General features: G+C 43.4%; 1 protein-coding gene across 2 annotated transcripts in view; it reads right to left on the minus strand.

Moving 5' to 3' along the window:
- Nucleotides 1–5,581, minus strand: part of SMAP1 (small ArfGAP 1) — an 86,852-nt gene extending 81,271 nt beyond the window's left edge. For both annotated transcript variants that reach the window (XM_061358567.1, XM_061358566.1), the window contains exon 1: nt 5,284–5,581. In XM_061358567.1, the coding sequence (XP_061214551.1) occupies nt 5,284–5,401 (118 nt within the window). In that variant the 5' untranslated portion in view covers nt 5,402–5,581. The remainder of the gene's footprint in view (nt 1–5,283) is intronic.
- Nucleotides 5,582–14,075: the final 8,494 nt, after the last annotated feature.

Below are 14,075 nucleotides of genomic sequence, written 5' to 3' on the forward strand. Positions count from 1 at the left end.
AAGTAAACCAGTTTTAATCTGGCTGAACAAGCAACAGTGCCAACGTGACTCTTTGTTCTAGGATTCTGGTAAGAGATCATTTAACCAGGCTTCAAGCAGTACCAGGCATGAAGTAAACATTAACACAAGCAAAAACAAAACACCTCCACGGATACAGGAATTTATTGACCTTTTCTGAAGGCTCAAGACATCTGAAATTGTCTATACAAAGACCTGCAAGCTTTCAATTATGGTATTTTAACTTTGTTACAGTTAAAATTCTAAAGCAGTTGATATCTCAGGTAATTGCCTTCTTGACAGAGGTTAATTTACAAGCAGACTTCAACAGTCAATCCATTCCTAATGAGCCAACATCCACATGCAAGCATACAAAGAAAAGGTACTCTAGAGAGCACTCACACCGGTTTCAAACATAACTTTTGTTGAAACATCATTATGAACAGTAATAGGAGCCTTATGGTCCACATTTGCAGAGACAGTCACACCAGAACTAGACTGACAGCCTTCAGTTGACTGATCTACTTGCTTAGATGGCTGTTGAGTATCGTCCCCTTCTAAGAAAAAGCATCTCCTTTTGTGCTTCATAACATGCTTCAATTTCCAAGTACTTGATTCAGCATTGTTTAATCAGTACCCAAATAATACCAGCCTTGCTGCCAGGCAGTAACACAAGTCTAGGAGACTTCTTAGCATGTTATAACTAGGAACTAAGTATATGGAAATAGCAAATTATAGCTCCTAGAGTAAAGGGTTGCCAGTTGAAGTTAACAGGTTTTTCATTTGACTCCATTTGACAGATCTGTAAGAGGTGCTCTTGCTTAAAAGAGTCAAATGCCAGAACTGCAACAATAATAAAAATGCATTTAATCTCTCTCTACAGTGAAAGAGGGGAAAAAAAAAAGCCACATGCTTGATAACAGCTTTCAGCATGATCTACACACAAGACAGATCTATAGCTATTTCCTTCTCCTAGATCCTTCCAATTCCTGCTAGCTTTACCTAGTTATACACACAAAAGGAACACAAGAAGAATTTCAGTTGCTTATCTGTTCCAAAAAATCAGGATGACTTATGTTACTGACAACATGCCTTACTATTTCCTACCAGTATTAGGAACAGTAGTATACCTACTTTCCAGTAGTACAACACTGGGAAGACATCTACTGCCTTATGCAGATTGCTTTCAGACAGGGATGTAAAGAAGAGTCAGTACACAGACAAACACTGCCTTGTCAAATGCATCCCAGCCTCCTCACTCAACCAAAAATCTCAGTGATTGCACAGACTTTTCAAGAACCTTTGATTTTTTTAGGCTTCTTCCCCACAGAGGTGTCATCCAGTCTTTCTGGCAGCTGTAAAGACTTACAGTTTGAAGGTGACATATGGTGACTACAGTATGGCCCTACAGCAGGTAGCTTCCAACAAATTTCACCAGGGACAGTCAGATCCATAGCAGCTATTTTAACAGTTAAAAAGGCAAATACGGCATAACAAGCACTTCCAGAAACTGCTGCCAGAGTCAGCAATCCTAATCATTACTTAATGCTCACTCTGGCAGATGTGTCCTCAGCTGTATTCTCCACCTTCTACAAGACTTGCAGAACAAAGCTGTCTAATGTACTTGCGTACCTCATACTTGAAAAAAAGTAGGTCAGAAAACAAAGGATGGGTTTGTTCCTGATACAAGGACATTATTAAAGACAGCAAGATTATTCTGAGGAAGATTAAGAGGTAGGTTTTTTAATACTTACACAGAGCAAGCATGTGACAATACAGAAGAGATGCATGCTTAAAACTTCCTCACAAGCAGTGCTGGTGGTAGTCTCATACTAAGAGCAAGGAGAGCTAACTCACTAATTTAGGACTGAAAGAACAATAGGACAGAAGTAAATTCAGGTTATCTTTTTGATGTTAGAAGTAAAAAGCCATTAAAGAAGCCTTTATGATATGAAGGAAGAGTTCAACAGTGGCATTACAGTAGATAAATTGAAAGCAATGAACGATAAACATGCAAATAAGACCACATTAAATTTTTTAGGGCCAAAGGATATTTAGAAGATTTTAAGTGATATCTGGCTACCTAAGTATTCCTAAAGCCTAAAAAAAAAAAAAAAAAAAAACCAAAACAATTAAAACAGACACACCAGTAGAGTCTGCAAAATTTCAGTATCCCTTGGATGTGACTATATGGACAGAAGCTTAGCGTAAACTTAATACCCAAGGTTTAACAGAGACTATAACATATACAGTGAGAGGAAGGTATTAGTGATGACAGTCTCTTAGCTTTGCTTAAGAACCCATGCTGAACTGCCACCTATCTCAATGACCATACTGAAAACAAGGGGTTTAAGTATTGCCAGAATAATACAACTGCAACTCAACTAATAGTTAATCATAAAGATAGTGCTACCAAAAATTAGGTGAACCAGAAGAGCAAAAAAACAGAAAAAAAAAAAAAGGCAAAAAACCCAGAACTCAGGGGATCCCACTGAGCAAGAAAAGAGAATGATAAAGGAGCAAAGCTCACACAAGAGAGGAAAGTAAAAAAAAACCAAAGCAGACAGCATTTCAAAGAAAAAAGAACCAACTAGATTAACAAAAGTAAAAGCATATGTTCCAGCCTAGGACTGACACCACAGAAGTCCTAGATATTTTGTCATGAACAGTTTCATGCTCATGGCTGGAGAGAATCTCTAGTGGCACTCAGTGAACTCCAGACTAATAACAAACATGACCAGAGATGAAAGGGATGTTGTTAGTGATGCAAGAGGTGAAGAACACTGCCAGTCTGAGGAAAGCCATGCAAACAGCTGACACAGTCTGGTTAGCTAACAGAGACATGTTAAAAATTGCTGCCTCAGACATCACTGCATACCAGGACTAGCAAAACTATAGCTTTGCCAGACAACAGTAAGTCATGAGCACTCAGCCAGCATAGATTAAGTGTGAAACATTAGGATAAAACAGCTGGCTGCAACTGAAAGAAGCATCCTTCTTTACCGAAAGAGGAGGAAAAGCGAAGAAGTTTCAACAAGGAAGAGCTCAACAGTAGCATTATGTGTTCATGGCATGGAAAGCCTGATTTTCAGCTAAACTGACCATGTTTTTTCTTCTGTGCCATGTCTTCTGGAAGTATAAAGAAACCTAGACTTCAAGGTACAGAAGAGACAGCTCAACATTGTTCACACAACTCTCATTCCTACAAGGAAGTTTCCTAAACTTAAGAAATCTACATGGATTGTCCATATAAGACCATCTCTCAGACAAAGTCAAGTGTCTTTAGAACAGCTGAAGCTAAAATAAGTTTATCATTCCACAGTCTCCCCTCAACTGTAAGAAAATCATACACTTAACTACAGCAGCACAGGCAAAGGCAGATGGCCCTATGAAGCTAATATGATACAAGACTTAAAATAAGAATTGCCAGAAGGCAAGTGGGAATTAAACTTGACAGAAGAAAGATAATAAGAAAACCAATTCCCTCAATATTGTAAGCTGACATTGCATCACACAGTATTTTCATGTCAGCTTTCCAGAGGTACAGGGCAAAAGCAAACCACGCTTCTGACATACAGCACGAGTGAAGTGGGGTTGAGCAGAAGAGAAAACAAGCTTTCAGAAGTGTTGTCAGATTTTAGAAAGGTAGAAAGGTGGCAACTGAGTTACAGATACTAGCAGAAGGCAGCCTGGTCATGAGAAGGGTACATCCTCCAGAACCTGACCAGACAAAAAATAAACTCAAAGACACATCAAAGCTTGACCTTATGAAAGAATGCTCTTGTGACATGAGGGAGCATCAAAAAGATCAGAACAGTGGATAGAGAGACTCCTTAACACAAATACAAGAAGGAGGAAGGTGGCAGTGTCAGCACTGCTGAAATAACAAGAGAAACCAAAGATTATAGAGGCTTATAAATGATCCTTTGACGAGGTGATGGTTAGGAAGAGGGAACTCAGAAGACACAACAAAAATTAGTTGGAGAATTCCAGGCTCTGGAACAGCCCAGAGCAACCCCAGCTCTGAGGCATATGGTAAGGAACAACACACATATGGAATTCCATCAGCAAGCCACTCAGAGCACTGTTCAGCATAGAAATCTCAAGTGCCAATAATGCACAAAACGTACATGCATGATTCTTCCAGAAAATGACTGGTGACGACAAGTCTTTTACACAGTAACTGCAAGCCTGGGAGCAAGGATAGCTGTGCCATAAAATGATAATAAAAGTTACCTGCAAAAAAAAAATCATCTTCGGTGTAATCCATATTACATACTACTTTGGGTTACATACTAGGAAAATAAAGTCTTATTTCTGATGTATCAAACAACAGCACCGTGCAAGGCACTACATGATTTACATCCATGGTGGAAAACAGTAGGGGGAAAAAAGGGAAATTACAGACATGGGGCCAATCCTGGTTGCTCAAACTGGCTTGCTGTACTTAACCTCCAGTTGAGGTGGAAAACGACCAAGCAAGGTTATTCTGGAGCTAACCATACAGTTCAAACACCTGGCTGTTATTCAGGAAGTATTATACTTAAAACAAGAACTTACTGTGCAATCATCTTATTTAGGGTAGCATCTTAATGAATCAACTCCAGATGAGAAGTGTGTACATTCTTCCATTTCAAAGCCACAGAAGCCAAGGTAGGCACAAACATAAATAAGTATCTACTTTGCTGGAGAATAAAACTATTAGACTAACGATTTGTCAGTAGTACAAGTCTTTAGATTTTTCATTCACCACCAAAGCTAAACCTGTGCCGTATTTAGCCAGACACAGACACCCAAAGAGCCTGGCATTTACGTGACTGAGTCTATATTCAAGGGCATGGGTTTAGACGCCCAGTATTCAGCTCATCTGGCACCTATCCCGACCCTCAGCCAGCAACTTCCCGAAGGCGCGCTGACAGCCGCTCTTGATCGATACCTGCCGGCGCAGGAAAAGGACGCGGCACTGAAACTTCAGGAAAGGGCTGGGCCAGCCGCTGCCCACAGCCTCAGCCGGGGGTCCTCAGTCTGGGTAACGCAGCTGCCACCACTCAGCTGATGGAGGGGCGGAAAACGCTTCACAGCGACAACGGAGGTTATATGCCTCCCACTGCGCCCAGAGGGGGGCGGCTGCCGGCAGCGCCCTGCCGCCCCAGCGGACGTGGAGCAGGGTGGGGTGGCGGCAGCGCTACCCGGGCCTCGCTGCCGGCCTCCCACCCCGCCCCGGCACACACCGGGTTCGCCGCACCTGAGCCTGCCCGCCCTCCTCCCCTGCCCGCCCCGCCGCACCCTTGGCCTCGCAGTCCGCGCAGTACTTGTTGTCCTCCTCCCGCAGCAGCTTGGCCAGGATGGCCTGGTGCTGTTCGTTTTGCTTCTGCGCCTTCTCCCGGCAGGAGCGAGTGGCCATGGCGGCTGTCGGCGCGGCTGTACCGGGGCCGGGCTCGGCACCGCTCCGGACGCGGCGCTCCGGCCCTGCCGCAGCCACGGGAACCCGGCTGCCGCGACCGACGACTTCCTCAACCGGAACTACTTACGACTGCAGACACATCCGCCTCCCTCCCCGGCCGCTTCCCCTTTCTCTTGAGCTCACACAGCAGCCCTGTTCGGGGAGTGAAAGAAGGGGGGGGCGGGGAAATGGTGTGAAAAAATAGTCCCCGAGGTCCTAGTGCCGCGCCGGCACGCCGCCGTTCCTCGCGGGGCTTCCCAAAGGGTGGCGGCGAGGCGGCTCAGTCACGGCTTGTCTTCGGCACGGCAGTAAAGGTCACCTCGCTGCAGCAGGTGGTGATATCCCTACGCCGTGGGGAGACCCCGCCCCGCAGGTAGCGCCAGCCGCAGCACCTGTACGGGCGGGGCGGTGTGCCCCGCCCAGCCCCGCCCCGCCCCGCTGCCGGGCTGGCCTGAGAGGCGGCCCACCCCGGCCTGGCTGGAGCGACCCGGAGCAGAGGGCAGCGCCCGTCTCCGGGTGCTCCCCCGGTACCTCCTCAGGCAGCCGCACTGTTCCTGACCCTGTGCTCTGTGCAGCGCCTTGGACGTCCCGGCTCTTGTGGTATCCCCGGTGCTCGCTGTGAGGGCTCTCGGGCTCTGCCAAATCTCTAACCTGCCTCTCTTCTTCTCTCCCCACTGGGGAACCCCAGTCGGGAAGCCCTGCCCGGGTAGGGCCCCACAGAACGTGGCGGCGGTAGCACACGATGTAGTCTGCCTGGACTCAGGGATGTGCCTGTGGGGAGGTGGATCTGCACCTTCTGCAGGTCAAAGCAGTTATTTTATCCTTGGATGCCCTATGCAGTATCCGGTAGTCTGTGCCTCGCCAGGTGGCAACCTGTGTGTGAGAAGTACCCCAAAACACCCAGCCCAGTGGTCTGCCAGGCTCGGTGGTGGTCTGTAGTCCTCTGTTCTTGGGGCAGGCAGGTGTCTTTCTCCAGGCCAGTGCTGGGGGAAAAGAAATGCTGTCACAGCCTCTTGATTGGATGGGCACTGTCATCAAGCATTACTTTGCCCTCTGAACTCTCTCCAAGAATATGTGTTTCTGTCTGTAAATAGCATTATGGGCAGCAGAGACCTTACAGTGCTGAGGTTGGGAGAGGCTCTGTGGCATGCAGAGGCTGCTGTGTCGGTTGGACCCAAAGTACCTGCAGAAGTTGTAGCCCAGGCTGACTTTCCATGACCAAGGCTGCACACATCTACACTTTCCCCCTTTTAAGTAACATGTCTGTAGTGTCCCTTTCTCCATAGATGTACCATCACCTGGCTGGGTGTAGTTCTGAGCAACCTGACATAGAATCACAGAATGGTTTGGGTTGGAAAGGACCTTAAAATCATCTAGTTCCAGCCCTCTAGTTCCAGCCCCTCTGCCAGATGTCCCTGCCCATGGTAGGGGGGGTGGACTAGGTGATGTTTGAAGGTCCCTTCCAACCCAAACCCTTCTATGATTCTGTAATATTATATCAGGTCCCTTTTCCTCTGCTGGGTACTTTGTTGAGTCTGTTCACAAATAACATCCTTTTTGTTAGCTCAATTTTAGCTTGCTTTATTTTTTCTCTCTAATGCAACCCTTCTGGAAAGAGCTGAAGCCTATATATAGCCCATAAAATACTTAAGTGAGGCAGATGGAAATTCAGGTCTTTTCTCTCCCAACCATTAAATCACTGAATCATTCTCTGAATCTTTCTTTTTCCCAGATCCAATGGCGAACTAATTATCCCCTAAGTTTGGAAGAGTTACAACAGAAAGAACCAAGAATACTGCACATCAAGTTAATGAGTACTTAAGCTAGCACCTAACATGGGAGAATGTGTTTAGATCTCCCTCAAATAGAGAGTTAAGATCTGCCCATAGACTGGCAGGGTGTCCTGGCCACTGAGCTATTGGGCATGAGGTTGCAAAATGAGGATGTGGTATTGATGCTTATGTCCAAGAGATGGCTTAGCATCCTACTTGGAGGCAGGCATTAGGGGTTAGAACTAAAAATGCAGAATGGCAAAATGAGGTTGAGCTCCATCTGCCTTACCACAGTGCTCAAATCCAAGGACTTACTGCACCAGAAGGAGCATAAAACAAACATTAATTCAGCCTGATATTAGCCATACTTGGCTGGGGACTCAGTTATTGGGGCGCTGTAGTGCCAGCTGCTTAAACACGACATTGAACAGGACTGACTTCTAGTTGAATACGTTACCAACAAGCATACATATGATAGTGTTCTAGCCTAAAATGTCTTTAATTATTGGGTCTTCTGTAGAGAAAACCAGCTTCAGCTAGAAAGGCAGTGAATACCTCTAATCCTCATCATCATCTGGGCGCTCTGAGGAACAAAATGATTTTCAGAAAGTCAGGAGCTGTGGATAAGAATTCCCTGAGAGAGAAAAGGAGATAGTCTTGCCTCTCATCCACTAGGTAAGCAGCAGCACTGTCATTTTGGAAGAAAATAGTATCTGCTTTGTATGTTGTGACAGACTTGGCCTGTAAATTACATGTAGTCTCTCTGATTCTAAAACGAATACAGTGGTACTTGCCATGAAAAGTAGCTACTGATCCAGTTCCCTTGCTTGGAAAAACCTACCCAAGTGCAGAGTAAGTGTACTGTTTGGTGTGTGCTTTGGCCGTTAGTGCCTTTAAACTGGGTGACCTGATTGCACATTTCCTGGTCTAACTCCCACTTTGTGTGCATGCTTGGGCGAATTAATGTGGGATGTCCTTTTCTGTTGAGCAGGAAGATGTGCTGCTTGTGTTCAGCACTGAAAATTATCCTTTCCTTCAAAGTACCCATGCTTCTCTAAAGTCGTAGAGATACGGAATCACCTGCTTCACTATGGGGCTGATATGCACAGTTTATTAATATTTTAATAGACAGTGCTTTGAAAACAGCATGTTGTAAATGCATTACTAGGTATTTCCCTGAGAGCTGAAATGAATCTAAGGAGGACAAAAATGTATCCTTTGTGTGCCTTTGCTGCTTTTTCTAGATGCTGAAGGGAAGCAGAGTGTTGTAGATGTGAAGTTATTGCCACAAGCAAAAAACAGAAGAAAGGATGTCTTTCAGGATACAATATGATTTATCAAATGAGTTAAAGTCTGCCCACACCATGCTGTGACACAGAAGTGCAGAGGCCAGAGATGTCGCCACCTAAGGCTCTTTCAGATGGAGACATACAGTTTTGGTGCTGAGCCTGTCAGCTCGGTGCCCTTTGCTTCACCTTTCATTAAACCCTGCAGAGCACAGCCTGTGCAATCCAGTTTTGGAACTGCTTAAGTACCTATTTGTGTATCAAGACCTATCTTCAAAATTGAGTGAGTTTCACATGGCTAACTGAACTTTCCGTAGAGTAACTTAAATACAGGACTTCTGCAGTTTCCAATGCTAGAGACTGTGTTGTGTTCAGGAAAAGCAGATTTACCCAGCATGAAAAAGACCCCTTTCTAAGCTGTCACTACTTGTCAATCTGTAGGCTATTCAACTGTTTGCAGTGATACTTATAAATAACTTGTGAAATCCATGTTGTTTTATAATCTGATATCTGAAATTCACTGGATATAAGCTTCCTGGCTGAAATTCACTGAATCTAGACACCTTACTCAGAAATCATCCCATAAACCCGCTTTAAATAGTATTTGCTAATCAGGACAGTATTAGCATAAATTTGACTTAATGGCAGAGAATGTATCAGGTGCAAAGTTATTAACTGGATTGAAACCAGGTGTTAAAATAGCTGTGTTTTTCTCATGCCTCATCTTCAAATACCAAAGTCCAGAAATAAACTGGGTTCCACTTGGAGTTGTTGAGTTTGAGAATTTCTGATTCATAAGAAACCTCAGTGTTTCAGATGTCATCATGCTTTTAAGGAAAAAAAAAATTAAATAAATAAATAAATAAATTAAATAAATATATACACTGCATGTCCTTTTTACAAGAACATGTACTGATAGGACAAAGGGGGAATAGCTTTAAACTGGAAGAGGGGAGATATTAGAAATAAATTCTTCACTGTGAAGGTGGTGAGACACTGGCACAAGTTGCCCAGAGAAGCTGTGGCTGCCCCATCCCTGGAAGTGTTGAAGGCCAAGTTGGATGGGGCTTGGAGAAACCTGGTCTAGTGGAAGGTGTTCCTGCTGGAACGGGATGATCTTTAAGGTCCCTTTGAACCCAAACCACTCTATGGCTCTATGATGTATAACTTCATGGGAAATGGACATTTCAATAACGTTTCTGAAACTCAGCTCTTGGAAGTTGGCTCCCCAGGCTGCAGAGTCTGAGCAGCCCATGGTGTTAGGCAACATGGTACATGCAGTCCTTGGCAGGCAGTGAATGGCAGAATGTGCAAAGTCAATCTTAACAACTGTTTTAGCGAACACTTTAGATGGAATTTCTATCACAGACTAAAAAGCTTGAGCTATGAGCCAGTCACCCTGCCTACCCTTGATAACCAGTGGAGAGAAACAGATATTCCTGAAGATGGTTTGTCTTGTTCTGAGACAGGTGTCTGACTGGGGTGAGCTGAATTCCTGTCTGGAAGGGGCTGTGCTAGAAGGAGGTGAACCAGTTTTTTGATCTTCTGTGTCTCCTCGTTGTCTGTAAAGGTTAGAGATGTGAATGTCTCATACCGGAGTGTACAAAACTCAGACTTTTAAGAAATGACTTCTCAGTGTTGTTTTTAATGAGAATTTTTCAGCCATGCTCTTTCTGTAGGGAAGCTCCTGCTCTGTGGGGGAGCTCCTGCTCCTCAATACTAAAGGTTTCAAGTTCTGATACCTTTAGTAAAAAAAAATAGAAAGAGAGGAAGCCATAATGACTTCATGTCATACAAAATAACATCTATATCAGGGAATCTACAATACCAAGGGATTCCTCATATTCTTCTTTTTCGCTTAAAAGGAAAATACAGCCCCACAACCAAATCCAACAGTGCTAAAAAATGTATTATCTTTAAAAACAAAAAAAAAAAACAAAACAAGCCCCAGCATTTGAAAATGAAAAAGTTTAGTTTTCAAAGCTCAATTTTAATTCTTTGATAAACCTTTATAATGTTAATATACAAACTCTATGTATATTTGAACATAATACTTGTATTAATCTACGCTTTACAAAACTTCAACTGTACAGGACAGAATGTGCTGATACTGTAAAAAGTCCTTATGCAATACAAAAGTTGCTGGGGACAAGACTGTCTAAACGATAGCTGAAAGTGCTATGTACATAGAAGTAACACGATTATACCTCATAATCCTCAGAATGGCTATCAAATGTTTAACAGCCTTGGAGGGTTGCTGCTATTGGAAGTTTGATCAACAACCATTGTGGGCTTGCCCCAGGAGTGGCATGAGTTGTGTTCTTAGAGCTTGGGCACTCACTGCCTCGCCCATGAAGCAAACACTCTTAGTGTCACCCCTGAGATGGTTATAAGGTATAAAAGGAGCAAGATTTATAGGTGAGGCTGCATTTTCAATGGCTGCTGGTTTCTGTACAGCAACTTGACTAGAGAGATATTAGAGGTAGTAAATTTTTCTTCCAGTTTCTTGGGTTTTCCTTCTACAGAGATTGAGCACCTGGTATTGGATGAACTATCAACGTTATGGCATCCCTGATAATGCAGTCTAATTTCTGTAGGTGCTGAGCATTTGACGTACACTGAAATTGGAAAGCTGTGGTGTGCTTGCACATCTGAAAATAACAGAAATTCTTCAGCCTAGAAGGGGATCTGCATCTTTTCTGAAGTGGCATCATCGAAGGACATCCCAGCACATGATGCTGCTTCACCAACAATCTTGTTTTCTTGAGAGTTATTAGTAAATCTGCATTGTAATTGTAAATACAAATGAGTACCTGGGAAGTAGCCATTAATTAAATAGATGGATACAAATGACTAAATACATTTCAATGAGCTTTGCTGTCAGTCTTAATTGTGTAAGCCCTGAAAAAAAAATTCCATGCTGTAGAGCTAATGCGCACATATATAATTATGTTTGAAATTACTGCGTGTATTTGGCCACTATTTGTTACTGTGGATTACAGTGTGGGATAGTGTAGGTGTAGAATATAAGGAAATGGAAGCTCCATATGGTTCTGATGGAAGCATGGAAGAGATCTTAAAACTTAAATGCTTTGCACTTTCCAAGCTCACTGTGTATTTTCAGCTATTTAAGGCTATGTGTATGGTTCAGCCTGAATCTTTTCATTTCAGTTTATCTCAGTCTAAGTTTGGGCATTTTGAACAGAGCGCCTGTTAGATGGAACATTGTGAGTCATGCATTTAGCTCCCTCAGGGCCTGAGGATAGGAATACCAGCCTTAGGTATCAGTAGTCCTTAACATCTAGCCAAGAAGAAGAGCAATAATCAGATGTAAAATCAGTTGAAAATAATAAATTCGAAAGGTTAGAGAGAAATATGAAGAACAAAGAGGTTCAGCTGAGCTCCATTGTTATTACTGATTCAAAAAAACAGTCTTTGAAGCTTAAAAATGTTTTGTTGATGGGGTAAATGACAGGAGAGACACTAAAGCCGAGGACACTTTTTGATCTTGGCTTCACATGGAACAAATCTTAATTTTAGCTTTTCTACAATAGGAACTGTTATTCATGCAGCCCAGTTTTTCACCCCAGTGAAATCATGAACTTGCAGAGAGTGCAGGTTAAAGACTACCTCATGAATTGCAAGCTTCAGACTGTGGCAGACAAAAGAGAATCTCTATATACATGGCTTTTGAAATGTTTTTTCCTCTGTAACAGTTATGTGTTTCTTTTTTATGGTACTGTTCTGTGACCAGTAGGTCAAGGAAGCTGATTTTCCTCCTCTACTCCACTCTTGTGACACCCCACCTGCGGTACTGCATTCAGTTCTGGGGCCCCCAACAGAAGAGGGATGTGGACATATTGGAGCAAGTCCAGAGGAGGCCACAAAGATGATCAGAGAGCTGGAGCACCTCTCCTATGAAGACAGGCTGAGAGAGTTGGACTTGTTCAGCCTGGAGAAAACAAGACTCTGGTGAGACTTTAGAGCAGCTTCCAGTACCTAAAGGAGTCTATAAGAAATCTGGATAGGGACTTTTTTTTAGTGACAGGACAAGAGGCAATGGTTTTAAGCTAAAAGAGGGTAGATTTAGATTAGGTATTAGGAAGAAATTCTTCACTGTGAGGGTGGTGATGCACGGGCACAAGTTGCCCAGAGGAGCTGTGGCTGTCCCATCCCTGGCAGTATTCAAGGCCAGCCTGAACGGGGCTTTGAGCAACCTGGTCTAGTGGAAGGTGTCCCTGCCCATGGCAGGGGGCTTGGAACTGGATGATCTTTAAGGTCCCTTCCAACCCAAACTGTTCTATGATTCTACGAAATACCAGTGTAAATAGATCAGTGTGTATCTTTTCTATGCCCCTTATGATGAGAAGCAATAATTGCATGTTAGATCCTACCTGTTTAAAAGTCTGCAGTGGTCCTGCCTGTGCTACCTGTTTTTGTCTTAGAATCTTCCTCAGGGAAGTGGAAATGTTGGAGAAACATTTTCAGTACTTTCATTTTACTTTTTCTCATTTAAGATAATTTCATACTGGGGCAGACAGAGGGGGTGGGTCGTAGCAAATCATACTGGCTTCTGAGTTTCTCTGAAGTCCAGAGATGCTTCAAAAGCTGGATATTTTTAGTGAGCAGCGAGTCTTTTATCAATAAAAGTATGTCCATAGCACTCACGAGCTGAGCTCCTATCTGCAGGAAAACATGTTTTGCCCTAGCCACTGGATACACAAAAAAAATGAGAAAAGTGATTTGCTGTGAGAAAGAGGAAAAAGTAATCTCTTCCTTCAGCCCTACTGCGATCCACCACTTAAGGAGAAGCATACTTGGATGTGTTCACAGGGCAGTGGCTACATCTGGCAACTGAAGAAATCTCCTGAGTGACTGCCCCTCGCATCATGGAGTCAATGATGGTTACTGTGATGTTTTCCTTGTTTTGTGTACAAAACGTGCAGTTACACTGCACAGGAAATGTGATGTCAGAGAGTCTGAGCTCTGACTCCAAGAATTTGCAGCTCTTGAAGAGCTGCATGTCCCTACACAGTGTGTGCAAGACTGCGGTCTTTGCACAGGCATCTGACTGGGATTCCCTCCAGCTCCTTAACTTGCTTCACCTTTTTACTGCCTCACTTTAGGCTGACTCTGGAATTCTCTCCCACTATAGATCAGTTTTTTACAGAACAGAGAGGTTTTTTTTTGTAGAAACTCCCTTTTAACAGCATTGCTTTTCAACAGCAGTTTTCCTCTCCATACAGAATCTGTGTTGGTGGTTTACCCCACAGCTGTTTCCATTCCCTGTTATGCTGCATGGCACTGGTTACTCCTTACCTGGCGTATTGTCTTTACTGACACAGGCCTAGAGAGATATACAGTGAAAAAGAAAAAATGATGCTGCAATGTCTGTGTTTATATCACTACAGCATCTTTGACATCAAAGTCCTGCTCAAAATACTAGTACAGTAAAGCAACAAGGATTTTCTAAAAGCAACACTATTTTGATTGTTTAAAAATAGACTTCTATCTCTAGAAACTACATTGAATTTTCTCTTTTATGGCTTAGTGATTTGTTGTTATGACAGACTTAAT

Source organism: Neopsephotus bourkii, unplaced genomic scaffold (genome assembly GCF_033783945.1).
Source record: "Neopsephotus bourkii isolate Nb327-2 ecotype Australia unplaced genomic scaffold, CSIRO-AGI_Nbou_v1 NB_947, whole genome shotgun sequence".
NCBI lineage: Eukaryota > Metazoa > Chordata > Aves > Psittaciformes > Psittacidae > Neopsephotus > Neopsephotus bourkii.